The sequence below is a fragment of the Bison bison genome, unplaced genomic scaffold (assembly GCF_000754665.1).
Source record: "Bison bison bison isolate TAMUID 2011002044 unplaced genomic scaffold, Bison_UMD1.0 scf7180017864039, whole genome shotgun sequence".
Taxonomy (NCBI): domain Eukaryota; kingdom Metazoa; phylum Chordata; class Mammalia; order Artiodactyla; family Bovidae; genus Bison; species Bison bison.
In genome coordinates this window covers 2,610,702-2,635,635 of record NW_011494611.1, presented here as the reverse complement: position 1 = coordinate 2,635,635, position 24,934 = coordinate 2,610,702, and the positions used below count along the sequence as shown (strand labels likewise).

At 55.1% G+C, this 24,934-nt stretch overlaps 1 protein-coding gene across 1 annotated transcript; it reads right to left on the bottom strand.

Moving 5' to 3' along the window:
• Positions 1-2,248: 2,248 nt before the first annotated feature.
• LOC104985132 (whirlin-like) lies at positions 2,249-24,928 on the bottom strand. Its single transcript, XM_010835138.1, has 7 exons — positions 24,261-24,928; positions 23,028-23,237; positions 8,199-8,270; positions 6,225-6,762; positions 4,223-4,404; positions 3,597-3,719; positions 2,249-3,340 (listed from the first exon to the last, which is right to left on the bottom strand). Exons 1-7 carry the CDS (start codon positions 24,663-24,665, stop codon positions 3,158-3,160), a joined length of 1,713 nt encoding a protein of 570 aa, XP_010833440.1. The 5' UTR covers positions 24,666-24,928; the 3' UTR covers positions 2,249-3,157.
• Positions 24,929-24,934: the final 6 nt, after the last annotated feature.

Sequence of the window (24,934 nt, the reverse complement as noted above, 5' to 3'; positions counted from 1 at the left end):
CCCCTTCTCCTCCTGCCCCCAGTCCCTCCCAGCATCAGAGTCTTTTCCAATGAGTCAACTCTTCTCATGAGGTGGCCAAGGTACTGGAGTTTCAGCTTTAGCATCAGTCCTTCCAATGAACACCCAGGACTGACTGGCCTGAAATTCATACCGCAAGTAGGTAACAGAAAAAAACCTCTGGATTCAGAACAGATCCACAATGACTTGGGCCTAGAAAAGATGTGGTTTATAAGGTCAGAGGGCTCCTTCTTCACCATCATTCTGACTGCAATCATCTCCCTGGGGCAGACTCTGAGCCCACACACAGCATCCCAGCCTCCATCAGAAGCGAGTGGCAGTATCCCCATTGTATTTATTTCCTGTGGCTGTTGTAACAAATTACCACCAGTTCATGGTTTAAGACAACAGTAGGTCTTCCCTGGAGACCCAGTGGTTGAGATTCCATGCTTCCACTGCAAGGAGTGTGGGTTTGACCAGTGAAGTGAGATCCTGAATGCAATGCTGCTTGGCCAAAAAAAAAAAAAGACACTAACTTGTTCTTCCAAAGAGAGGTCGTAAGTGCAAAATCAGCCTCACCTCGCTAAAGTCAGGGGGTCGGCAGGCAGGTTTCTTGGGCAGGATCTCAGGGAGAATCTGTTTCCTTGCCTTTTTTTCAGTTTCTAAATGGCCACCTGTGTTCCTCGGCTCATGGTCCCTCCTCCATCTTTGAACTGCATCACTGCAACCTCTGCTTCCATTATCACGACACCTTTTCCTCTCCTATGTCAAATCTCCCTCTGCCTCCCTCTTACAAGGACCCTTGTGATTACATGGGGCCCACCCAGATGATCGAGGATAACCTCTCCATTTAAATGCCCTAAATAAGCACACCTCTCTTTGCCACAGAAAGTAACATTCACGCATAACAGGAATCCGGGTATCTCTGGGGCCGTTACTCAGCCTGCCACACCCATAGACTAGGAACTTGGGTTCGGAAAGGTGAAATCACCTGCCTGTGACCACACAGGATGTGGAATTTGATGCCAGGAGATCTGGGGCCTGACAAAGCCCTCTTGCAGCCAGGCGAGGGTTATTTCTTGCAGGGGTACCAGCATTGGGAGGGGCATACAGAGTCCCATGGGAAGGGCTGGGGTTTTGGGGGTTACCGGCTGCTTCAGAGGTCAAGCGGAAGCCAGGACTCTGGCCTCGGACTCCTTAAGCTGGGGAGGGGACACAAGCAGCTAAGAGCAAGATCCAGTAAAAGTCTGTAGAATCAACAGCCCCAACCCATTTCTAGCAGATTCCTGGACACGGCTGGACAAAGCAGGACTTTTCAAACTCTTCTTTCCCCAGAGAAAGCCTGGGGATGGAGGAAGTGGGCACTGGGGCTGGTAGTGGGGCCCCTCTCCTCTCTGCCCCCTTCATGTGTTTTTGCTTCTCATACCCACTGCCCTTGGCTCCTGCACCAGCCTCGTGTGCACAGGTAGGAAGCGACTGGGAAGTCACTGCCTCTTCCCTCTCCCCAGACCTTGTCTAAAGACCGACAACTTGAAGGCCCTGCCTGCTTGCCCTGAGAGGAGACAACTCTAAGTGGAACTTACACTCCAGTGTCCCCCGTGGGATCAGGCTGCAGCTGTCCTTCCAGGACTCCGCCTGAAATCACATCCTGCTTGCGTTCCTCACCTTCGCTTCTGATTCACCCACTGCTTTACCAGCCTCCCTGCACGCTGCTTCAGTGAATCACCTGCACACACATCCTCGTCTCAGAGCCAGTTTCTGGGATCTGCCCTAAGATAGGCCACCTCTGTGTGTGCCCGTGTGTTTATAATTTTATTTATTTATTTAGTTTTGGTCGCACTGGGTCTTCATTGCTGTACAGGCTTTTCTCTAGTTTCGGCCAGCGGTGGCTACTCTTCAGGCCGTGCACAGGCTCTCACTGTGGTGGTTTCTCTTATTGTGGAGCATGGGCTATATAGGCTGCAAGGGCTCTGTAGTTGTGGTTCCTGGGCTCTAGAGCTCAGGCTCGATAGTTGCTCACAGGCTCAGTTGCTCTGAGGCGTGTGGCAACTTCCTAGACTGGGGATTGAACCCTTGCTTCCTGCATTGGTGGGCAGATTCTTTACCACTGAGCCACCAGGGGAGCCCCCTCTCTGTGTTTTATAACATTCATGCCCATTGTGCATTCTGTCTCATAACATACCTGTGTATTTTAAATATTCTTATATACGTTTCAGGGGTACAGCATTATTAAAACCTATATATACCTGTGCATTTTGATCTAAAGATGTTATCTATAACCTTCAGGGAAGGTGTTCCAAGACGTGAGTGTGGCTCCAGTGCCCCTGCAACACGCTTGGTGTGACCCAGGTTGAGCCACGGGAGGCCAGGGAAGATGTGATGTCTGGGTGCCTCCATCTGTCCTACCCACCCCTCTCTCCACAGCAAGCCCAGCCACACACGCAGGCCACAGAGCACGCTGGATCCTAACCTTGTTCAGTTCTCTTTATTGAAAAATTAAAGTCATAAGCTCTGTATATAAATACACTGACGTCGCTGGTCACCTGCAAGGCCTCTGGGATAGGCTGGGGGAGCAGTGGGAAGCTGGGGTCTTGCGATCCCCAGGGGTGTGGGATGGAAATAAATAATAAATACCATGGGGGATGAGGAGCTAGAAGAAACAGGGGTGTGAATGGGGGTGCTCGATGCTTATTTGTGGCACTGAAGGTCCCGCAAGAGGCCCCCCGGGTTGGGGGACATGTCCACGAATTCTTCCGCGACTTCATTCCAGACAAAGACCCCTGCATCGGGGGATAGGCCAGGTCCTAGCTGGCCAGGGAGCACTCAACCCAGAGTTACAGGCCCTGGGAGGCTTCAGGTGAAGACACAGGTGCTCCGCCCTTCCCCTTTCTTTCTCCCCTTCCTGAGGGTTCACGCTTGTATTGAGCGCCTACTGTATACCAGGCATTGCATCAGACCCTGACTTGACCTTCTGTTTGCCTCGCCCAGCTCTCTTCTCCCGGTTCTGGTCCAAAGGGCCAGTATGGAATGGGGGTAGGGATGTCTTCCTGCTACCCTGGCCATGCAGCTCCAGCCTCCGACGGAGCTCAGTAGTGCCAGGAGGGAGGAGGGACCAGGGCCGGGGGCTGGGCAGAGGCGGGAGGCCCTCGGGCCTCGGCCCCTAGAGCAGCACATTGAACTCCGTGACCAGAAAGTCGATGTAGTCACGCTCCTTGGTCTTGAAGGCCTCCGCGATGATGCGCGCGGCTTCCCGGTGCTCCTTGCCCCGAAGCGTCACCCCGTTCACTTCCAGGATCACGTGCCCCACCTTGAGCTGCCCACAGTTGTGGGCTGAGCCGCCTCGCTGCAGGAGTGAGACACAGGGCATGTAACCTCGGACACCCCAGGGCTGGCCTGGACTGCCCCCCACTGCCAACAGGGGAACCACAGTCTGTGTCCACGGCCCTGATGAGGAAAACTGAGGCTATGAGCCAAGGTGCTATGAGCCGGAGGCTGCCTGTGGTGCCGGGTTCCTCTGGGCATAGCAAACCCCTGGGGATGCTGAGAGAGGGACCCTCAGGGGTAGGGAGAGACGGTCAAGCAGGTCCCTGGGGATGTACCTGAATCGTGACGATCCTAGGCAGGGGCTGGCGGGTGTTGGCACCACCCTCGATGGCAATGCCCAGGGTGGCCGCACTTTTCTTCACGCGGATGAGGGTGGACGTGGGCTCCAAGAGCCCGGGCTGCAGGTATGAGGAAGGAAAGTAGTGGAAGCCTTCTTGATGGGTGGGCCTGGCCTGGGGGCTGGCCTGGCCACGACAGGCTCTTGGGTCAGCAGGGCGCAGACTCCAGCCCTTTGCTGGGAGCCTGCCGTGTGCTAGCACTGAGCACAGCGCTTGGTGCACCCAGCTGTCTAATTCTGAGGCTCTGGAGGGTAAGCAGCTTCCCCAAGGCTGCTAGAGGTGGCCACAGGCCTTGAATCTGGCCTGACTGCCTCACCTCCACCCTACGCTGGAAGGGAGTTTAATGATCCATGGGAACAACCTTCAGCGCCTGGCCTGTCTGCATCAGTGGCAGAGCAGCAGCCTTCAGACTCTGAACACAGAGGTCTCTCCGGACACCCACATCCGGGCAGCACCTCCCTTGCAGTCACTTGTCAAGCTGTACCCTGGTCGGGACTTCCTGTTGCTCACCCCCAGCCAGACTTCCTCCCGCCTGCCTTCTGCACACCTTCCGTCTCACTTACAGGTTTGGTGGCCCCCTCGGCGGGCCTCTCATTCCGAGGCGTCTCCTTGCCACTCCTGCTCCTGGTGGGCGCCGTCTGTCTGCCTCGGCCGGGGGCGCTGGCCTCGGCCTCGCCGGCGTCCACGCCACTATCCTCGCTCAGGGTCTGCCCGCTATCTGAGAGCTGGGAGAGTGTGGAGGCGGCTGGGGTGGGAACAGGAGGTGAGGGATTTGTAGAGCTGGGGTCAGTAAGGGCTTCCCGGAGAAGCTGAGGGACAGGCCAGAAGGCTGGGCGGGGGATTCCCTGGGCAGAGACTCCCTGCCACCCTCCACCTGTTGAGACCTGCCCTTCCAATAGGGTCTGGCCCCAAGGCTGCCACTTCCAGGATGTCTGCCTTGACAGCCTCTGGCAAAATGGTGAAAAAAAAAGAAAAAGTCAAGAGGCAAATCCAGCCCACAGATATGGGATTTTTTGTTTGTTTTAACTCTTAGTGTTATCAATATTTAATGATGGACCAACACATTCAAATTAGGAGATTTCACATTAAAATGGAATTCTAAGCTTCTTGGGGAAAACAGGAAGGTCTGGGTGGGGGGGGGAAAGGAAGGTCTGCCATACCTGGTCTGTGCCCTTGCTGACCCCACCTGGCCTAAGCTAAGGGGAGGAAACATGCCCTCTGGTGCAACAGTCAAACCTAATCCACTCCACTAGGTATGTAATGGCTTGGCCCCTGAGTTTGAGACACTCTGGGGTCTGAATCCCCTCTGACCAGCTGTGCAATCCTGGGTGAGTTACACAGCCTCTCTGAACCCCAGTGTTCTGATTCCAACCCAGGGGCAATGATGCCTATCCCATAAACACTAATAGACAGGACATATGGGGTGAACAGGCTTACGCTAGCCTGCCTGGCTCCACGATTACTGCGTCTCAGTCTCTTTCGTGTGGAAAATGGGGGTGATTACAGTACCAGCCTCACAGAGCTGCTGAGAGAACTGGGTGAGTTACTAACACAGGCACGTTCCAAAGAACAGTGTCCTTGGCTTACGGAGAGTGCTGTCACCTGTCAGCTTCATCATCACGTGTGTCCGGCTCAGTGCCAGGTCCAGAGCCATCTATCGGACAGCTCGGGTTTCCCTCACCACATCCTGCCTTAGCAGCCTTCCCTCAACGAGCTACTGAATGCAGGGACCCCGCCTTCCGCATCCTAGTCCGACCCTTACTTGCATACCACAGGCGCTCAGCAAATGTCCCCTGACCTGGTTGGCCACCCACCCTCCTTGGCCACGGCGGGCCTACGTGTCACATTAGCCACGAGATGGCAGCAGAATCCAGCAAAACGGACCCTGGCCTCGCGGTGGGCTCAGGCTTACGGGGTGGAAACCAGCGCTCCCTTCCCGCCACCTCCCCAGTTGGACATCCTCTGAAAACCCCGGGCTGCAGCCCCGGGCCGGCCTCCCAGGTGTCTGGAAGGTGGACCCTGCACTGTGACCCTGCAGCCCCGAGCCAGGAGACCTCCAGGGATCCAGAGGTGACAATTTCAATGTGCACCTGTCCCTCGGCCCCAGCTCTGTGGGACAGAGATCACAAAAGCCACCCCTGCCCTGAACAGGCTCAGTCTTCCTGGGGAGACTGGTAGGTGGGTGCAGGGTGACCAGGTCTGGGGATCCTAGAGGAGAAATCCCACCCTCACAGCCAGCTGGCAGAACTGTTGCTGTTACAGCAACAGTTACAGAACTGTTCCAGCCCGCATGGGATGGCCCAGCAGCCGTCCACAGTCAGACACGGCAGATCTGGGACTCACATTCCACCCTCTGCCTCCAAAGCCCCTCAGGGCAGGCTCGGGGCCCTGTTCCCCGGCTCCCCTGACCCTTAATGGGGGAGGACTGGGTTCAAAGGCTTCCCACTGGGTGAGCACCTGGCCCCACCTGAGCTGTGTCAATGAGCAGATGAATCCCCCAGTGGGGCACCCCTAAGGGGGCGCATTGGCCTCCCGAGCCTGCCCACCGGGGCCTCCGGTACTCACTGCGTGTCTGGGGCAGCGCCCTCACTTCATTTACATCCGGCTCGCTGTCCGGGCGGTGCACCTCCACCATGACAAAATGCTGGTTCGTGCCCGCCTGGTCTGGGTGGCCGGAGGGGGAGGGTGGGGGAAGGCCACCACCGGCCAACGCAGCCTCTGCAGGGGGGCTTTTCAGGTGTGGCGGTGACTGGACCCGCGGGAAGGGGCCGATGGGGTGCTGGTTGACCAGGGCCAGGTGGGTGTCCAGCGGCCTCTTGGAGCCGAGGTTGGCCGGGGAGATGGAGGCATAGATGGGGGAGGAGGGTGAGTTCTGTGCTGTGGGGGCCTCCGGCACAGGAGCGGTACCCGCGGGCGGGCTGCGGTTCTGCGGAGCCGAGAAGACGATGCCCGAGTGGGAAGACGCGGAGGAAGGCGGCTGGAGGTCCTCTCTTCCCGGCTTCCTCGGCTGGATGAGGAGGTGGTCGTGGCCTTGGAGCAGAGGGGGCGGGGGAGGCGGCGGCTTGTAGCTAGGCAGCCCCTTGGAGGTGGACTTGACATCATCCTGCCAAAAGACCCAACAGGAGCAGAAGGAGTCAGAGCCCATCGCGGCCGTTAGAGGGGAGACCCGAGCGCCCCAGTGCGCCGGACCCTGGCTGGAATTCCGTCCTCGCTCTATCAGCTCCTGGCCACGCTGCTCTGAATTATGCAACACCCGAGTGGAAAACTTCTCCTAGCATCTGAGCAGCTGATAAGCATCGGGATCTTGTCTCTGGGGATGGCATCGTTACCTTCGGGAACTGAAGATCTTGGCATCGGCCAGGGCTTGTCACAGGGAACGGGACTTAATTAGAGGTGGGATGCAAAGATGAAAACAGAAAAGGCCTCTCTTTGGCTTTTCTCTTTAGGGGATTATCTAGGAGCCTAGAGATATGACAGGACTGATGGGAGAGGATGGGTAGAAGGTGGACAGAGGTGGGCCAGGCTGCTGTGTGGCCCTGGGCAGGGCACAGCACTTCTCTGAGTTCACCTCGGGGCCATGGAGGAAACGACCTACTCAGCAGAGTCGTGGGGAGGTGAGAAGTAGCGCGTGTGCTGCACTAGCAAGGGGCCTGAGATCCAGCAGGTGCTTGGTGAGTGGCAGATTCTGTCGTCACTATGCCCCCTCCCTATGCCAGCATCCAACACTGGCAAGGCTCTAATGGCCATGCAAGCACTGTTTCCAATGCTTTACTTAGAATAACTGATTTGCCCTTTGTTACAGTCTTATGGGGTGGTACACTATTATTGGACTTCCCTGGTGGCTCAGATGGTAAAGCATCTGTCTACAATGTGGGAGACTTGGGTTCGATCCCTGGGTCGGGAAGATCCCCTGGAGAAGGAAATGGCAACCCACTCCAGTACTCTTGCCTAGAAAATCCCATGGACAGAGGAGCCTGGTGTCCATGGGGTCGCAAAGAGTCAGACACGACTGAGCAACTTCACTTTCACACTATTATTGCACCCCATTTTACAGATGGGAAAACTAAGGCACAGAGAAGTTGAGAAACTTGCCCAAAGTCACACAATCAGCGGCACAGGGTGGGATTTGGACCTGGCAGTCTGGCTTCAGAGCCCAGGTCATTCAAAAGCCACGAGAGTCAGATCACAAAGCGAGGCTGCCCGGACTGCTGCTGAGTGCGCATGGGCGTGAGGTCACGTTTCACCCCCTTTCCCAGCGCAGTCACAGGGCCTCCTTGAGGAGAGCTCTCGTCACACACTTCATGCTTCAGTCCTTGCTATGATAATGTTCAGATAACGTATCAAAAGTAACACCAACTCAGCAAACAGTCAAACAGCCTGACAGCCCTGCCTCAAATCCCTGGAACTCGCTAAGAGCTCTTCGCTGAGGGCCTCAGTCCTCTTCCTGTGGTCTCACCAGGGAGCCAGCCCCCAGGGGCCCCAGGCAGACCCAGGAGGGGGAAAACACAGTGAAAGGGTCTTCCCAGAGCGGGGTCTCACCAGGGAAACGTCTGAGAGGGTGTTCACATTGCCCTGGATGGCCTCCCCGGTCTCCTCCAGGTCCAGAGTGTTCTAGAACAGAGAAGAAAGCCTGGTGAGCAAATACACATTGAGAGGGGAAAACCACTTTGCTCTCTAGGACACAGAACTCTGCAGGCCTTAAGACACCTTTGTGGGGCTTCCGTGTTTCCTGACAAGCCCCACTCCGGGGGAACTTACATGGTAAAATGAGTGTTGATTTTCCTGCCTTTCACTTTGAAATCAATTTCAAGGAGTTCAATTTCTTGGAGACTTTCCAGGCCTCCCCAGAACTACATGGAAACGTTGCGGGGTGGCTCTGGCCTTAACTAGCAATCCCCGAAGCTCGGCCCACGCTTAACAGGCTCAACTCCTCAACCCGAGGGTTCTCTCTTCAGAACCCCAGGGAGGTGTGAAAATGGCAAGTGAGGGGCGGAGAGGGAAGGTCTCTAGTTCTTTTTTTAGTTCATCAGTTACTCGTTCATTTTGGCTGCATTGGGTCTTAGCTGCGCATGCGGGATCTTTCACTGTTGTGCCCAGGCTTCCTTCCAGCTGTGGCTGGCGGGCTTAGCTGCTCCCTGGCAGGCATGTGACATTCTAATTCCCCGAACAGGGATTGAACCCTTGTCCCCTACACTGGAAGGCGGATTCTTAACCACTGGACCACCAGGGAAGTCCTTCTCTCTCTTTTTTAATTTTAAGGGTTTTAATGGTGTATCCTGGGGGAGGGGGGAAGGGTTATGGTTTCAGTGGTGCTTATTTTGCAAAGATGCTCATTTCTTCCTTCTTTTCCTAACTTCAGTTCAGTTCAGTCGCTCAGTTGTGTCCGACTCTTTGCGACCCCATGAATCGCAGCATGCCAGGCCTCCCTGTCCATCACCAACTCCTGGAGTTCACTCAAACTCACGTCCATCGAGTCGGTGATGCCATCCAGCCATCTCATCCTCTGTCGTCCCCTTCTCCTCCTGCCCCCAATCCCTCCCAGCATCAGAGTCTTTTCCAATGAGTTAACTCTTCGCATGAGGTGGCCAAAGTACTTTCCTACCTAACTTACCAGACGCCTAATGCTTCCTCAAGTGACACTGAGCTGCTGTGAGGCCATGGCTAGACACCCCACACCAGGAGGTTGAGCAGAGCTCTTCTTTAAACTCCTGAGGGGGCTCCTGAGGGCTCTGCAATCACTTCTCTCCACCCCACAGGACCCAGGCTTGCAAACAAACTTCCCTGACCATCACTCAGCTCAAGTCTCAAGTTCAGGGATTAATACTGGGCAGTCTCAGTGCTCCTGACTGAGGGCCTGGGGACTTAGAGGAAGTGAGACACCTCCCCTGCCTTCAGTAGCTTAGAGACAGCGTGCGCACTCAGCTGCTCAGTCGTGTACGACTCTTTGTGACCCCAGGGACTGTAACTCGCCAGGCTCCTCTGTCCATGGGATTTTCCAGGCAAGAATACTGAAGTGGGTTGCTGTCTCCTACTCCAGGGGATCTTCCCAATTCAGGGATCAAACTCGAGTCTCTTGTATCTCCTGCATTGGCAGGCAGATTCTTTACCATTGCCCCACCTGGGAAGCCCTAGAGAGAGCAGGGTCGACACAAATAAGCCAGGAGGAGGCTGCACAGGGTGAGGAAACACAGTTATATAATGCAGCTAAGGAAGAGTCATCCAGGAAGTCTTCCTGGAGGAAGGAGCATGGGTTAAAGCTGGGAAAAGTAAAGAATGATGGGTGCTTCAGAGGGTGGGGGGTGTGCATAAAGCTGGGAGGATAGAGGATGCTTGAGAATCTTCAGCGGTTCTACAGCAGTCAAGAGCTGCTTAGACCTAAGCCTGAGGACAGTGGGTTGCCATGGAGATGTAGTCAGGTCTCCCTTCTAAGAAGATCCCCTTTGCTCACTTCCCTTCGAGTCACACTAGAGCTGTGCAGGCATGTCAGGGCTTTTATACTGGCCCTTCCGTCTGGAACATTCTTCCCCAGAACTATCCACAAAGTGAGCTCTGTTTGTTCACCTCCTTCAAGACCTTACTCAAATATCACCTCCACAAAAAGATCTACTCTGACAACCCCACCTAAAATCACAACCTTCACCCCTGCCCTGCTTTATTTTTTTCCTTTGCACTGATCACTGTTCCTTACCCAGCAGCCAGGATGTAATCTTGAAACACAAGTCAGATGATGTCTCACGCCAGCTCATAACCCTCCAGGCTCCTTCCATCTTAAGTGGAGGGAATTCCAAACTGCATTCACTGGGCACAACGAATTCTGGGCCCTTTCTTGCTACTCTTGCAGCAGGACGGGGTGGTTCCTGCCTCAGGGCCTTTGCACTCACTGCTCTGCCTGCAGAGCACTCCTGGTTCATTCCTTCATTTTAGACCTGGGTGAGGCTTTCTTTGACCAGCCCTCTTTCAAACAGCACCCCCTCCACCCCCCACACCTCTGTCTAACCCTTGACCCTGCTTCATTTTTCTGTGTAAGATTTATCACCACCTGATGGGATACTATTGATTTGCTCATTGTATGTCTTCCTACTAGGATAACTCCTCAAAGGCAGGACTTGTGACCACCTGGTCCCTACTGTATCCTCAGTATTCAGGATAGTAACTGCTTGATAAATATTTACTGAGCAAATTAATTAACCCATGAATGAATCGATGGGTGAATGAATTAATCAATAACTCTGTCTGTCATGGGGAGGAGGCCTGAGTAGACAGAGAATTGAGCCAGGCTGCTACAGTAGGTCATGGAGAGCAGCGATGATGGTTTGAATGAAAGTGAAGGTATAATGAGAGTGAAGGTGTGGGGGGATGGGAGGAGCCCCCTGACTCCATACCCCCAGAGCAGAGGCTGCCAGGTCACTCCATACTGATCCCCGTCTCAAATAAGCCTCCTGAAGCCTTGAGTATTCTGGGCAGGCACCATGGGAACCCACTGGCCAATAAGATGCTCTGTCCTCCCAACCATGAGCCTTTCTCACCCAAGACGCCTCATCTGGTCTTGTGACGCCTCTGGGGCAGTGTCACGCCAGGTCAACTGCCTTTCACCCGCAAAGCTGAGGCTTGTGCAAACATCCTGACATCTCCTGCCCTCCCCACCCTGATCTCTCACATACCGCTTCGCAGGAAGATGTTCCTGACAGCCCCGGTGATACAAGGACAGGGGCACCCTTGAGGAGGGGAGGGCTGCTCCTCCCCACCTTGCTCAGAGGCACCAGTTGTGGCTTCTCTGAGATCACTCCCAGCTCTGCCACTCACAGCTGAGTGACAGCGGACAACCCACTGGACTGCTCTGTGCCTCACTTTCCTCATCTGTAAAACGGGGAAATAGCAGTCCCTCCCTCATGGAGTGGATGCATTAACACTTGAAAAGTGCTCAAACAGAGCCTGGCACAGTATCTGAAGGGAGGTGACTGTCACACTAGAATCCTGGGATCTTATAAATCTGCCCCAGGCACTTGCCCTGGCCTAGGTGAGCACATCGATGGAAAGAAACAGTGGTCCTCCAATAAACCGCTCCCCCAAAACCGTAATGTGTCCAGTGCTCCCAGGAATCAGTCCGCCTGGGCAACACAAGCCATCTAGGGTGAAGGTGAATGGCAAGGCAGGCTACATGCAAAGACTTCCCAAGACTGGGCAGTCACCGCCTTGGCCTCAGCAGGAGGCCCCCAGGAGGTCAGAGACTGGGAGCTGTCAATAGCGAGGACGAGAGGGGCCTCCATCACCTGCAATGCAGCTAGCTACTGCCACCTGCCCCCAAACTCAGCCTGCAGACACCCTGGGGGCTTAGGTGACAGTCCATGGTTGGACCAAAGATATGGGATTCTGTCCTGTTCTGGTATCAGGAGCTTTGAACATTCATTTAGTTGATCAACAAGCATTTAACAGGCAGCCTTGACCTATTAGGAAAGCTCATGGGGATAAAAGATGAGCAGGTCCCCGTGTTCCCAAGACCCACCAGAGGGCCATGCACACAGGAGCTGCCCACAAACTCTTGTTCGGAATCACTGATGGAAGCTGGCGTTGTGATAGGGCCAAAGGGAGGGAGCAAGGAAAGAACCCAGAGTCTGATAACACCAGCATGTCTTTGCCCAGCACTACAGGGCGGCTGTGACTTTCTCTTAGAAAGGGCGTGGGAGAACTCCAAACTGCGGCAGGCCTTGCTGCATGCTAGGCCCCTGCTGGGCATTTTATTTACATGGTCTCACTGATTCTCCTTATGACCCTGTAAGGTAGGCACTCTGATTGTCCCAGCTCACAATTTTTACACTTAAGTTCAGAGAAAGCAGTGACTTGTCCAAGGCAACAGGACTATTCTACAGCAGATTAGGTTTCTAACCCACATCAGGGTGACCCCAAAGCCCATGCAACCTTAGCAGGACCCCAGAATTAGATGCTGTAGGAATCAAGGGACTCCAGGAGGAGGACCCTCTCTGAAACAAGAGAGAACACGGCCATCGCTGGCCCCTGACCTCAGTCACTCCCTGTTATTAATGGCATCCTGGAGCCAAGATGGAAGGCAGGGATGGACGGGTGGGAGGGTGAGGGTGGAGTGTGGACAGGCATCCAGCCCTGGGAGGAAGGCCTGAAGTGGAGCAAACGGCAGACGGGTTGGAGCCCAGCCCTGCCAGACTCCATCTGCCGAATCCAGACGCTCAGGAGCCCCGAGTCCCCGAGCCATGTTCCTTGTGCGTCTGAAATAGCTGCAGACAGCAGGCTAAGAACCCGGGGGATGCGTCAGCAGAAACGCTTCCGGGACAGGCTTCGAGAAGAGGATCAAGGTCAGAGCTCAGGCAGGAGCCGGCCAGAGCATCTTGGCCTCCTTCCCATCCCCCTCTCAGCCCCAGCTGCTCAGTGGATGGGGGTGGGGGGCTCCTCCTGCACCCACGGGGGCCAGAGACTAGCTGAGGGTTTAGATCTGGCAGCTCAATCAATCCTGCCAGGTGGGACCCTTTTTCATCAGTTCTACAGCTGAGGTGACTGAGGCTCAGAGACGGAAGGCCACTTGCCCAAGGTCACACGGCAAGGACAGAGCAGAAAGCTGAGCCCTATTCAAGGTCTGCGTCTGCCATCCAGAGAGAGGACTTCCCACAAGAGCCGGATGCTCTCAGGACCTGCGGCGGTGGCTCCCTCATCCCCTTCCTCCTCAAATCTGTGGCGGTTCAGGAAATCTCCCTTTCAGACAGAACTTGTTATTTTTATTTTCTTGTCTGAGTTGGCCCAATCAGGGTTCTAGATATTCCAGGGTCTGGTTTGGGGGCACTGTGGGGCGAATATGAAGTCACGAGGTGCCATCACCGAGCTGGTCTCTGCCAGATGGACTCACGGTTCTGGAAACAGACGCCCAAAAGGCCTTGGGTGGCCCAGGTACCACCCCCAGCAGAAGAAGGCTCTCTGCTCCCCGTCCCCTCCTCCCTTCTCTCTCCCCTCCCCCCCAGCCCATTCCCGGGCTAAGCAACCCCGCCCTCTCATTACAAGGGGAGGGCTCTTACATAAAGGTGCTATTTCCAGCCCTTTGTTCTTCTGGCTTCTTTACTCTGAAGTCTGGACAACAGGCTCCCCATCACCTCTGCCCCCAGCCCTGCCAAATGCACCAGAAGCCTGAGACTGGGAGTGCCCTCCTCTCTCTGTCTCTGGAAAACTGAGGCAGGGAGTCACAGGGGCTTCTGGAAGGTCGCATCAGGGGGCTGCTGAGCGGAAGAGGGCCACAGGAGAGAGACAAACTAGAGAAGGGGGAGTGAGCATCGGAGGGGACAAGAGAAGGGAGGAGACCAGGGAGAAAAGACCTAGAAGAGGAGGACAAAGGGAGGACGAGGAGGAAAAGCCAGAGGCGGTGGCCCTGCCGGAGCTGGAGAAGAGGAGCTTGTTGGCCCAGCCACGGTGTGGGCGGTGGCAGGGGGCGGGCAGGAGTGACCGCAGCCGGGGGGAGCCGGAGAGTCCTGGCGTTCTTGGCAGGTGGTGGGGCTGCCCAGAGTGAAGGGGACAGGTCTGGGGATCCAAAAGGATCAAGGGGTGGACCCCGGGGCGCTGGCTGTGCTGGTGGAGACCCATCGATCGAGCAGCCCCCAGCCTCTCTGAAGACCGGCTGGGGTGGAAGTCTGGATGCTGGAGGGAAGGGTGGAAGACAGGACCAGGGAGAGGAACAATCCCCGCACTCACAGAGGGCTGGGAGCCCGCGCTCGCAGACCAGGCTGAGGCTGTGGGAACCAGCACGGGGTCTTGGAGCAGCTGGCCCACTGCTGCTACCATGTTCGGCCACCGAAGCACAGAAGCAGAAAGGGCCCAGGGAAACCAGCGCACAAAGTCCTCCCGAGATGAGGGTGTCCCTCGTCCCAGCACAGCCCGGGCTTCCTTCTACCCCTTTGCATCTCCCTCCCAACGCTCTTAAGAAAAGGATGTCATTCAGCGGGCAGAGGGCATGAGGCAGAATCTCCAGGTCAGGCCCAGAAAAGTCCTCAGGATAGGCATTGGAAAGCAGGGCTTCAGGAAGGAGTCAGAGGCCCGTGAAAACCCCTGCATCCTTTATTTTCATTAACCTCTAACTGAAATGTAGCATCTCCTTCCATTGTGAGTGGAGGCAACACAGCTTTGTGCGATCAGCAGCGCCTGGGACACTGTCACAGCTCTTTCATATCACACTGCAGATGCCACAAAGTCCCATTTATGCTCATCATGGCCTCATAATTGCAGCTGTTACCGACCTGCCATCAGACCTTGTTATGGGGCATGCTAAGAAAAAAGCACACCTTTCAATGTTTCTTCCCATCTTTGAAAACAACATTTTATGACGTTTCCTTTGTCATTCTACATGTTTTCTTTTTAAATATTTAAAACTGTTACTCTGAGAAAGGTCCCCAGGGCTTTGCCAGCCTGCCAGAGGGGTCCATGGCACAGAAAAGGTGAACCCCCCTCCACCAGTCCTAAATCAGCGTTTAGTCTAGCTCTCCTAGGGGGTAGCTGGAAAACCACAAGCTCCGAGGGGCGCGGGGGCTGGCCATGTTCCAGCAGGCTCTGACCTCCATGGACTTGGTTTTGTTTTCTGGAAGCAGTTTCCACACCCCAAGTCCCCACACAGAGGGGAGGATTCTCCTCAATGCACCGGCTTGGAGGAAGGGTCCTTATTTCAGACACCAGCCCAGGGAAAGCTGCACCCGCCCAGAAGGTTATTAACATCCTCTGGTGAATCTATGGTTCTGGGGAGGTAAAGGGCATTGCTGAGGCCTCTCAGAAGGGAATGGGATGTTCTACTCAAGGGAAAAGACTAATTCCAGCTTCACCGTGTCCCTGTCTGTGCACGGGGGAGCTTCCTTGGACAGGGGCTATAGACAGCATCTCTGAGTGAATGAAGACATTGCTATCGTAGCCGTAAACAAAGGGAGGCAGTGGCCATCAAGCCACCACGTTAGAGCTGTGGGCCCCGAGGGAACTCGGGATGAGAAAATATGGGATACTGGTCCCAGAGAGCTGAGGCGCACAGCCAAGGAATGGTTTCAGTGAGCCCAGACTCTTGCATCTTCCCATATACAGAAAAGCATCAAATTCCTTGAGATACCTGGTTTTCTTTAGTGAACAGTAATCTCTTGTGGGTCTGACTACCTGATTTTTGTTACAAAAACTTCTATATATCCTGGCTCCTCTGGCCCTTGCCTCTTCGGAGCAGTCTCTTGAGTTTTCTGAGATGTTATATCCTCAGTTCTGTCCACCAAATAAAACACAACTCTCAACTTCTAGGCTGTGAGTATTTTTAAAGTTGCTATCATGTAAATAAGGAGCCACAGAGTGACTGGGCTCCATAGATGGGCTCCTTCCTGCTCCCCTACTAGGAGGGGCCTGCCCAGCAGAGGAGCTAACCCAACCAGGCTGGACCAGAGGCCGATGCAGTAGGTGGGATGTCAACCTCTCATCACTTGCTCCCTCTTTCTGGGAAGGGGTGCTTTGACAGTCAGGGGTCTCTGCAGCAGGAGGCATCTGAAACAGGCTGGAGCTTCTCCATCCTTCTCTGGCCCCGGATGAGCAGGAAGGCATGGAGGCAAGGGGAAGAAGCTGGCGCTACCAAGGGCTGCCAGCCACGCCCACACCCCCTTCTAGCCTTATTGCAGGGGAGATGGCAATGGCCTTTAGAGGCAATGACCGCATCCCAAGCATCCTTTGACAAGACTGGAGAGCCCCATTCTAGACACATGAGGGGCCTGGAGGGCAAATCCAGGAGGAGAAGGGCTCTAGTTAAGGCCCTCAGCAGGGCAAGTTCCACTGCACCCCGACCTGAGTGACATCTACCCGGTGGGCACAAGCTTGGCCTTGGCCTCTCAACCCCTTTTCCTCTGCAGTCCTCTTCAGTGCCCTTTGCCAGCCTTAATTTCCTTCCTTCCTTCCTTCTTTTCTTTCGCTGAGCTGGGTCTTAATTGAGGCATGTGGAATCTGACTTGCAGCATGCAAACTCTTAGTTGCAGCAATGTGGGATTTAGTTCCCCGACCAGGAGGCAAACCCAGGTCTGCTGCATTGGGAGCTTGGAGTCTTAGCCCCTGGGCCACCAGGGAAGTCCCTGCTGGCCTTTAGAGTATCAGCAGAACCAATGCTGAGTATTCCACACCTGTAAGCCCACCCAGGATCTCACTTGATCTCCACAGCAACACACAGATGGCTGATCTTATCAGCTAATTGTGCAGATGCAGAAGCTGAGGCTTCAAAAGCTTGTCACCTGCCCAAGGTGACACGGCTACCAGTTGGGAAAGCCAACCCTAGTGTGTGAGATTCCAGAGCCTATACATTTAAGCCCCTCTGCCTCAGGCCTGTTTGCACCAGATGAGGAATTCAAGAAATGTCAGGCAGCCCTTTCTTCTTTTGCAAAGCTCTCCTGGCCGACATCTTTATGGGAGGGTGATGATACTGTCTGGAGGCAGCAGAAAACTGCCAGGGCTGACTCTTATTAGACAAATGGAAACTAAACACAATTTGTTGAAGCGGGAGGCTGCATCTGATTTCCTCTGATCGATTGTGTCTGGTTTGAGAGAAAACGGCTGCAGAACGAGCCGTGTTGAACCTGGGATGGATAACCTGTGCAGCACGACCCAGGGATTCTGGGCTAAATGGGAACCGGCTCCAACTGGCGCATCCGTCTGGGGCATCTGGGTCACGAGAGCCAGCTGCCTGCCACCCTGCCCGTCTGAGCGCCAGAGCAGAGGACAGTTTCCTATGACAGAGGAGGTAACTGTTCAGGAGGCTGGAAAGGGAGACGATGATCCTGAGTGATCAGGGAATGAGGTTTCACTCCAGTTTCTGCTTCGCATTTCCTTGGCCTCCACCCTGTCCCAGGCCCTGGGCTGGCACTGGGGACGCAGACAGGAGAAAGCTGAGGTCCCAGCCAGTGGACCCCACCAGCTCTCCCTGTGTGCCGAAGAAAACTCAGCAAGAGGTTAAAGCAACGGGGTGGGCATTTTAACGGAGACATGAAAAACACGTGTGTTCCCTGGGCGAAAGAATTTTTGCACATGAGCAAGAAATGTTTTGAGTTGATGTCCATCTAGATTGTGGGGCTTGTTTGTTACTCAGCATCTCTGCGGCAAAAGCTCACTCATACATGGTGGTTTTGTGGGCTAGTGCTGGGCACTTAGCAGGGAATAAGTGAATGTCATTTCGACCCCTTAGGAAGAGGTTCCTTAGGAGGAATGATGCAACCCTTGTTCAAAAACAGGAAAGTAGCGGGAACACAGGGCAGCCATTCCTTGCGGTGCCTCCCCTGGAATATTTTCTAGAATCTCTCGACAGAGAGGACTCTCAGGGTTGGAGGAGCTTTGGGAGCCTACCTGGGTTGTACAGATGGGAAGACAGGCCGGTGGTGGGTGAGGGGCTTTCCCGAGGGCGCCACTGCGTGGTGGGGACAGGGCAGAGGAAGGGTGTGGGCTCCTACTTCCAGGATGGGTCTGGTGCCCTGCATTCCCACACAGAGGGGCTTCCAGGAAGAGGTGTCTGTCCTGTGGCTCCGCATGCAGGCAGCGTGGGGTGTCTAGCCCGAGACCTGCTGTGTGTGTTTGGAGGGAGGGGGTTCCTAAGAGACACTGAGGCCAGGGTTGACCAGGCAGGAGGAAGAGCTGGCCCCTGCAAAGCCTGTTATCACATCTCTTAGCAGCTTGGGCTGCACAACCTCCCCAGCACCTGCCTGGGAATGAACCCGTTTTGGGTTCAAACCCACGCTCATCCACTCTCAACCACCAGCGGCATCCAGGTACAACTAAGGCAGACCAGTCAGACCATGTTGGCCCCTGTTCCAACCTCCCAACAGCTCGCATCTCGCTCAGACACAAACTCCAAGGCGGCAGCACTAACCCGCCACTGCCCTTCCCCTCACTTACTGCTCCAGTCTCTGGCTTCCTGGACTTTGCTCAGACACTCTGGGCTCCCCCTCAAAGCCTCTGCACTTGCTCTTCCCTCTGCTGGAAATGCTCTTCCCCCAGCTGTGGGCAGGACCGTCTTCCTTACCTCTTTCGAGTCCTACTGAGGTGTCACTTCCTGACCACGCCCGTTTCCTGTTTCCTATTTTCTCCTTAGCACTTTTCACCACCTAACATGCTGCGTATTTCAGTTCTTTATCCGGTTTAGTCTGCCACTCCTGCTCCACTCTAAACCGCATAATGGAAAGGATTTCTTTGTTGTTCACCACTGTATTCCCAGCACTGCAACTGTGCACGGCAGGTAGCAATCACTCAATCGAAATTTGCTAACGGAACAAAAGGAAGATAAGGAGGAAGAGAGTAGAAATAGATAGATGGATCGATAGATTGATAGGTAGATGATGCTTAACAAGGATCCGGTTGAGCTTCAGGGAAGAATCACAACGAGAGTGCAGTGGTAACAGCACCAGCTCGGAGGTAAGCAGGCCTGGCTTGGAATCCACACTCTACCGTTCGCTAGCTGAGCAATCTTGAGCAAGTCACTTCTCCCTGAGCCTCAGTTCTCTTCTCTGTAAAATGGAAATCATGGTAGTACTTGCCACAGCTAGTTACCGAGAGGATCAAAGAAGATATACTTGGAAAGCATTATCACCGTGCCATGGAGACTCTTGACATATGCCAGCTACCATTATTATTAAGAAAGGCCCAAATTATCAATGTGGACCAGGCTCTATGCAGAGCACTAGGGAATCAACGCTGACTCCAGACACAATTGCACCCTCAAGCAGCCCATGGTTGAGGGGGGTAACTGACCAGGCTGGTAAATATTATTAAAATATAATGACACAGGAGCCATAACAGCAGGAAGCCCAGGGGGCTGAAGGGTCCAGAGACTCAAAGTCACCCCTCTTGAGAGGATCAGGGAAGTCTGCTTGGAAGAAGAGGCATGTGAGCTAAGGGCTGAAGCACACACAAGAGATAGCCATGCCATATGAAGTGGGAAGAACATTCCAGACAGACAGGCTGTGTGGCACAGGCAACGGCAAAGAGGTCTCTTGACGGCTCCATAGCACAGAACTGTCATCATCATTTTATAAAACTGAGCTCAGGGAAGTGAAATCATTTCCTGAGGTCACACAGCAAGGAACTGGCAGAGCTGGGATTTGAACCACTGCAGAGCCTGAAAACCCTGATGGACTGGCAAAGAGGAGAGAGAACACCAAGAAGAACCTGGTCTCCCCGCTGGGCTGGGTGCAGGCACAAAGGACTGAGGGGAAGGGCCACAGCCCCCTGCCTCCGCCCCAGCTGAAGGATCCCCAGAGCCCCACTCGGCAAGAAGGACGGTACCTCCATCAGGTCTATAAGCCACAGCAGCCGCTCCTGGGGAGGAAGGGTGGGCAAAAGGCAAAAAGAAAAATACGTCAAATAAACACAAGGGATGGAGCGGGCACAGCAAACCCCCTTCCCAAACACACATACACACACAAGGCAAAACAAACAAAAATTCCCCAAACTCCTTTTCTCTTCACGTGGACTGCTTTGGGCAGGAATAAAGGAGGGATGAGGAAGACCCCACAGGGACAGTCAGCATGGCTTCATTCTAACTGCTTCCTAGAAGGAAAACAAGAAAGGACAGTGTCCTTGAGAAGGGCCGTCAGGAGATGGCCATGCCCCCTGAGGGCAACCCTGGGAGTCTCCAGCAGGTGAAGCTAGGATCATTATTCCCACTTGGCAGATGGGAAAACTGAGGCTAAGCAAAGGGAAGTGGCTTGTCCAAGGTCACATCTGTGGCTGAAAGGCAGAGCCTGAAGGAGTGTCTTGTTTGGAAGCCTCCATCAGAGAAGACCCAGATTCCAGGGAAGCCCAGGCCCCATGTTGGCAGAGAACTTCAGTGCCATGAACAGGAGCCCAGGGCTGTGCCTGTGGAAGATGCCTAGTGTGGGATGACATTTGGAGAGGGAATGGCAGAACCTCAGCCCCATGCTTTCCAGAAGACCTCAAGTGCCTGCAAGTCCCCGGATACAGGGTGGTTACCTCAGCCAGGCTGGGAAACGGGCTAAGAACAGATGCTTCCTCTGCCCTCCAGGTGTGGGCAGCATGTCTGGGAGGTTACTTGTCCTTTACTCTCCCAACAAGCTGGGTAAAGGAGCATTGCTACCCCAGTGCAAGGAGGGAGAGCCAGGCGCTGCGGAGTAGGGTGCCTTTCCACACCGCCTCTCCTGCCTGCACATCGCTCTCTTAGCATCCACCTCCCAGAGCTCGTCCTGACCTTGGTCAGTCCTGATCTGACGCACCTGTGCTCTCCAGGGGTCTCAGACTCATCAGTTCAGTTCAGTCGCTCAGTTGTGTCCAACTCTTTGCGACACCATGGACTGCAGCAGGCCAGGCCTCCCTGTCCATCACCAGCTCCCGGAGTTTACTCAGACTCATAGTTATTCACATTTCAGAAGCTGGGAGACCCTTTCCATCTGTCCTACAAACTTCCTGCTCAAAATCATCCTGTAGCTTTTAGAGCTGTGCCTTTCCCAGGGTGTTCCAATCTGGAGGGAAGGTGTCTTTGACAAGGCAGGGTCAGCTGCCACAGCGGGGCCTCAGATGATCAGGGACAGTGCCTTCCAAGTACAGGAGAGACCCAGGCGCCGAGCTGGGGCTGGAACCCCTGCCCTGAGCCCTTCCTGGGGATACACCTCCAAATCCTGCAGCCTGGCCTGCCCTCGGGGCCTTGGGCTGCTGTGGCCAGAGTCACCAAGGACCTCAGGTCATTCTACCCACAGGGAAACCAAGGCCCAGAGAAGCTGGGCTTAAACCTAAGCCCCTTACCTCCCAGGCTAGAACACACCCCATCCCACCCACTGGATCTCTCATCCTCACTTCTAAAGGGATCATCCCAGAAGTACAGTATGCAACCCCCCAAGTTTTAGAGCAGTGATTTGTGGCTCCTGAATCCCCACATGGACATACTTAAGCCAATCTCAGTGGAGCTGGACGCAGAGAGAAATGAACCCTCAGGCCAGGGCTCCGCAGCCTGAAGCCAGCTCGTCACCCATGTGTGCCACATCAGAGCCAAACATGCAGCCCCAGGTGGGGGACAGCCTCCTCCCTGCCCCAGAAGTGGTCTGCAGCCATGTCCAGAGCCTGGAGGAATGGGCGGCAGCTTCCTAGCCACCCCAGGAAGGATGAGGACTCGGGGGATGAAGGTGACTCTGGATGGTAGGGACAGGAGGTAGAGGAATAGAAGTTTCCCCAGAAGCTCAGATCCCCAGAGCTTTAAGAAAAAAAAAAAAGCCACACTGGGAGCTGAAGCCCACAAAGCGGGCATGCTGCGGGGCTGTCTCCTGGTGGCTGTGAGTGCACCTGTGCCTGCTGGCCACCTGTATCTGCAGGTGGACATCATCGCATCCTCTGACCTCCTCCTCCAACAGGACAACCAACACTGTCTAATAGAGATTCCACCTGTAAGAGCTCCCAGTTCAGTGTCTGGGAGTAACAGTGGTTAAAGAACTAGACTTCCTCCTCCCCTTCCACAGGAGAGAGGGGCTGAATGACTGACAGGCAGGGAAGCAGAGAACGGAGCCGAGCTGGCTCTCCTGACCTCCAGCTCCGACTTTTCCCACGGCATCAGTCTTGGTAACTGGCTGTGTCCTGAGATGGATAATAAGGCACTTCCCCTGCCCTTTCCTCCCCAAGGCCTCCCAGGGTTCATCTGCCTCTGAGCATCCTGGGGGCACAGCCACACCCTGAGGCGGCCCAGATGCCTTTCTGGGGGCTGGCGAGTCTGGGAGAAAGTCAGGCTGGGTTCAGGGGCTCCAGAGAATCAGGAGTGGGTCTCTCAGGGAAGATCCCGGTCACCACGACCATTACCATGAATGAGACCACCAGCGTGATGTCTCATGGAATCCTCCCACTACTGGTTCTGTTCGTCTTGTTAAGAAAAATGTTAGTCGCTCAGTCGTGTCCGACTCTTTTTGACCCCATGGACTACAGCCCAGCAGGCTACTCTGTCCATGGAACTCTCCAGGCAAGAATGCTACAGTGGGATGCCATTCCCTTCTCCAGGGGATTGAACCTAGGTTTCCCACTTTGAAGGGAGATTCTTTACCGTCTGAGCTACCGAGGAAGCCATTTGTCTCGTTACCTGCATTTTCCGCCTTTCTTCCCCAGCCCACCCGCCTGCATCCCACTCAGCCTGTGAGCCCCTGAGGCAGGGTCAATCCGTCTTGTTCCGTTGTGTCTGAGAGCCCATGCCTGGCACACAGGAGGCACCCAGCAATCAGGAGGTTTTCACAGGCGAAGAAACCGAGGCTCTGAAAGGGAAGGCCCAGAGCTGGCCAGGAGTCACATCCCAGCAGAGACTCCCAGGGCTGGATTCGAACCCAGATGGGTCTTAACTCCCTTGCTGGCTGTGAGGTCAGGCAAGGGGCAGGGGCTGCTCACCCTGGCCGAGCTGACGGTGGTGGAGGTGCCGTGGCTGCCTGTGGATGAGCCCGTGTCGCTGTAGGAGACCGTGGAGTAGGTGTCCCCGGCTGCAGGACCCGGAGGCTGCCGCGCCTTCATGGACTCAATCTCCCGTCTCAGCACCAGGTGGTCGAAGCGGTCCAGGTCTTGGGGGGAGATGGTGCCTCTCACCTCGGAGAGGAGCGAGAACTGGAGGCCGGGACAAGCCAAGCACTCAGCAGGGAGCTCCACCGGCAGGCATGACGGCCCTCTGCCACCCCAAATGCAGGCGTGCGTGCTAAGTCGCTTTAGTCACGTCCGACTCAATGGACTGTGGCCTACTAGGCTCCTCTGTCCATGGGATTCTCCAGGCATGAACACTGGAGTGGGTTGCCATGCCCTCCTCCAGGGGATCTTCTCAACCCAGGGATCGAACCCACATCTCTTGGGTCTCCTGCATTGGCAGGTGGGTTCTTTACCACTGGCACCGCCTGGGAAACCCCTGTTATCCCAAACAACCTTCGTGCAAACTTGGTCACTGCCCTCCCCTCCTTAACTCTCCATGGCTCACCACTGTCCTAGGACAAATTCCAAACTGCTAGATGCTGGGCCCAGCGTCATCGACCCCTCTCCCTGCTCACTTCTTCTTCCCTAACATCTCACCTTTCATGTCCGGCTCCAAGACCCTGAACAGGAAGCCCTTGCCTGTCCCTTCCCCTTCCTTCTTTTAAAACTGACTCCCCTCTGTTAAGTCTTCCCAAAGGTAACCACTCCCAGTGGATTTAATCACTTCTTTCTTGGTGCAGCTTCTGAACCTCAAAAAGGCTTCTCCACTAGAGAAGCGTTCTCAAAGAGGGTAGCACGGTTTGGTCACATGGGGTCTTGTGAAACATGCAGAGTTAGCCAGCCTGGGGTGTGGCCTGGGCATTGCTTTTTAAGAGCAATCCAGACGATTCTAAATGCACAGCCAGCATAAAAAGCTGCTACATTGGGACCCCAAACACAAGGCACGTGGACTGTTCCCTTGACAGTCTGAGGGGTTCAGGGGTGGGGGCTGGGGGTGGGGTCTGTCTTGGTCACCAGTCTCTGCCCAGGCTTCAGGCTGGGTCTGACTCTTTGTGGGTTCTCAGTAAAGGAGTGGGCTTCAGAGGGAGGCAGGGAAGGATGTCGAACCCCGGGGGAGCTGAAGCCAGGCCCCTCCAGCCCCGCCTTGCCCGAGGAGGCGCGGGTCACCTTGGCATGGGTGTTGAGCAGCTCGAACAGGGCCATGACTAGGGCCTCCACTGACACGCTGCCGCCGCGGTACTCCTCCAGGTAGTAGGCCATGGTGGCACGCTCCTGCTCAGTCAGCAGGTGCCGCGCCTGCTCCTCCAGCAGCACCCGCGTCTGGATCCCCAGGCTGCTCAGGGTCACCTGGGAGCCGGCTGGCCCCTTGTAAAACCCCAGCTGAAAGACAGCGAGACAGAGGCCCCGGGGGTGCCAGTCTGCTCTGGAAGCCCAGCCAGGTGCCACCCTGCAGACAGGTGGGGTGGGTCCCTCTGAGGTCTCCGCCCACGGGTAAAGCCGCAGGTGTTCCCGGACGTCCTCAGGGCACCGGGTCTCGGTTGCGTGTAGCTGCAAAGTGCTTTTCTGGCTCATGGGGCACTTTTACACGTGTTGTCTCATCAGAGCCCCGTGACCATTCAGGGTCAAGCAGTATTATTACGGTTCCCATTTTACTGTTTAGGTTGCTGTCTCTCTCTGGGTACACTGGGGATAACAGTAATGTTATTTCTGAAACGTGGCTCAGACCCGCACACATGGCATGCCTCCCAGCATGGCCTCCACCACCATCAGCCGTGTCTAAGAGGCCACCCGGTCTCCCTGCTTGTCCCCTCTACCTCTCCCTGTCGCCTACACAGAGCTGC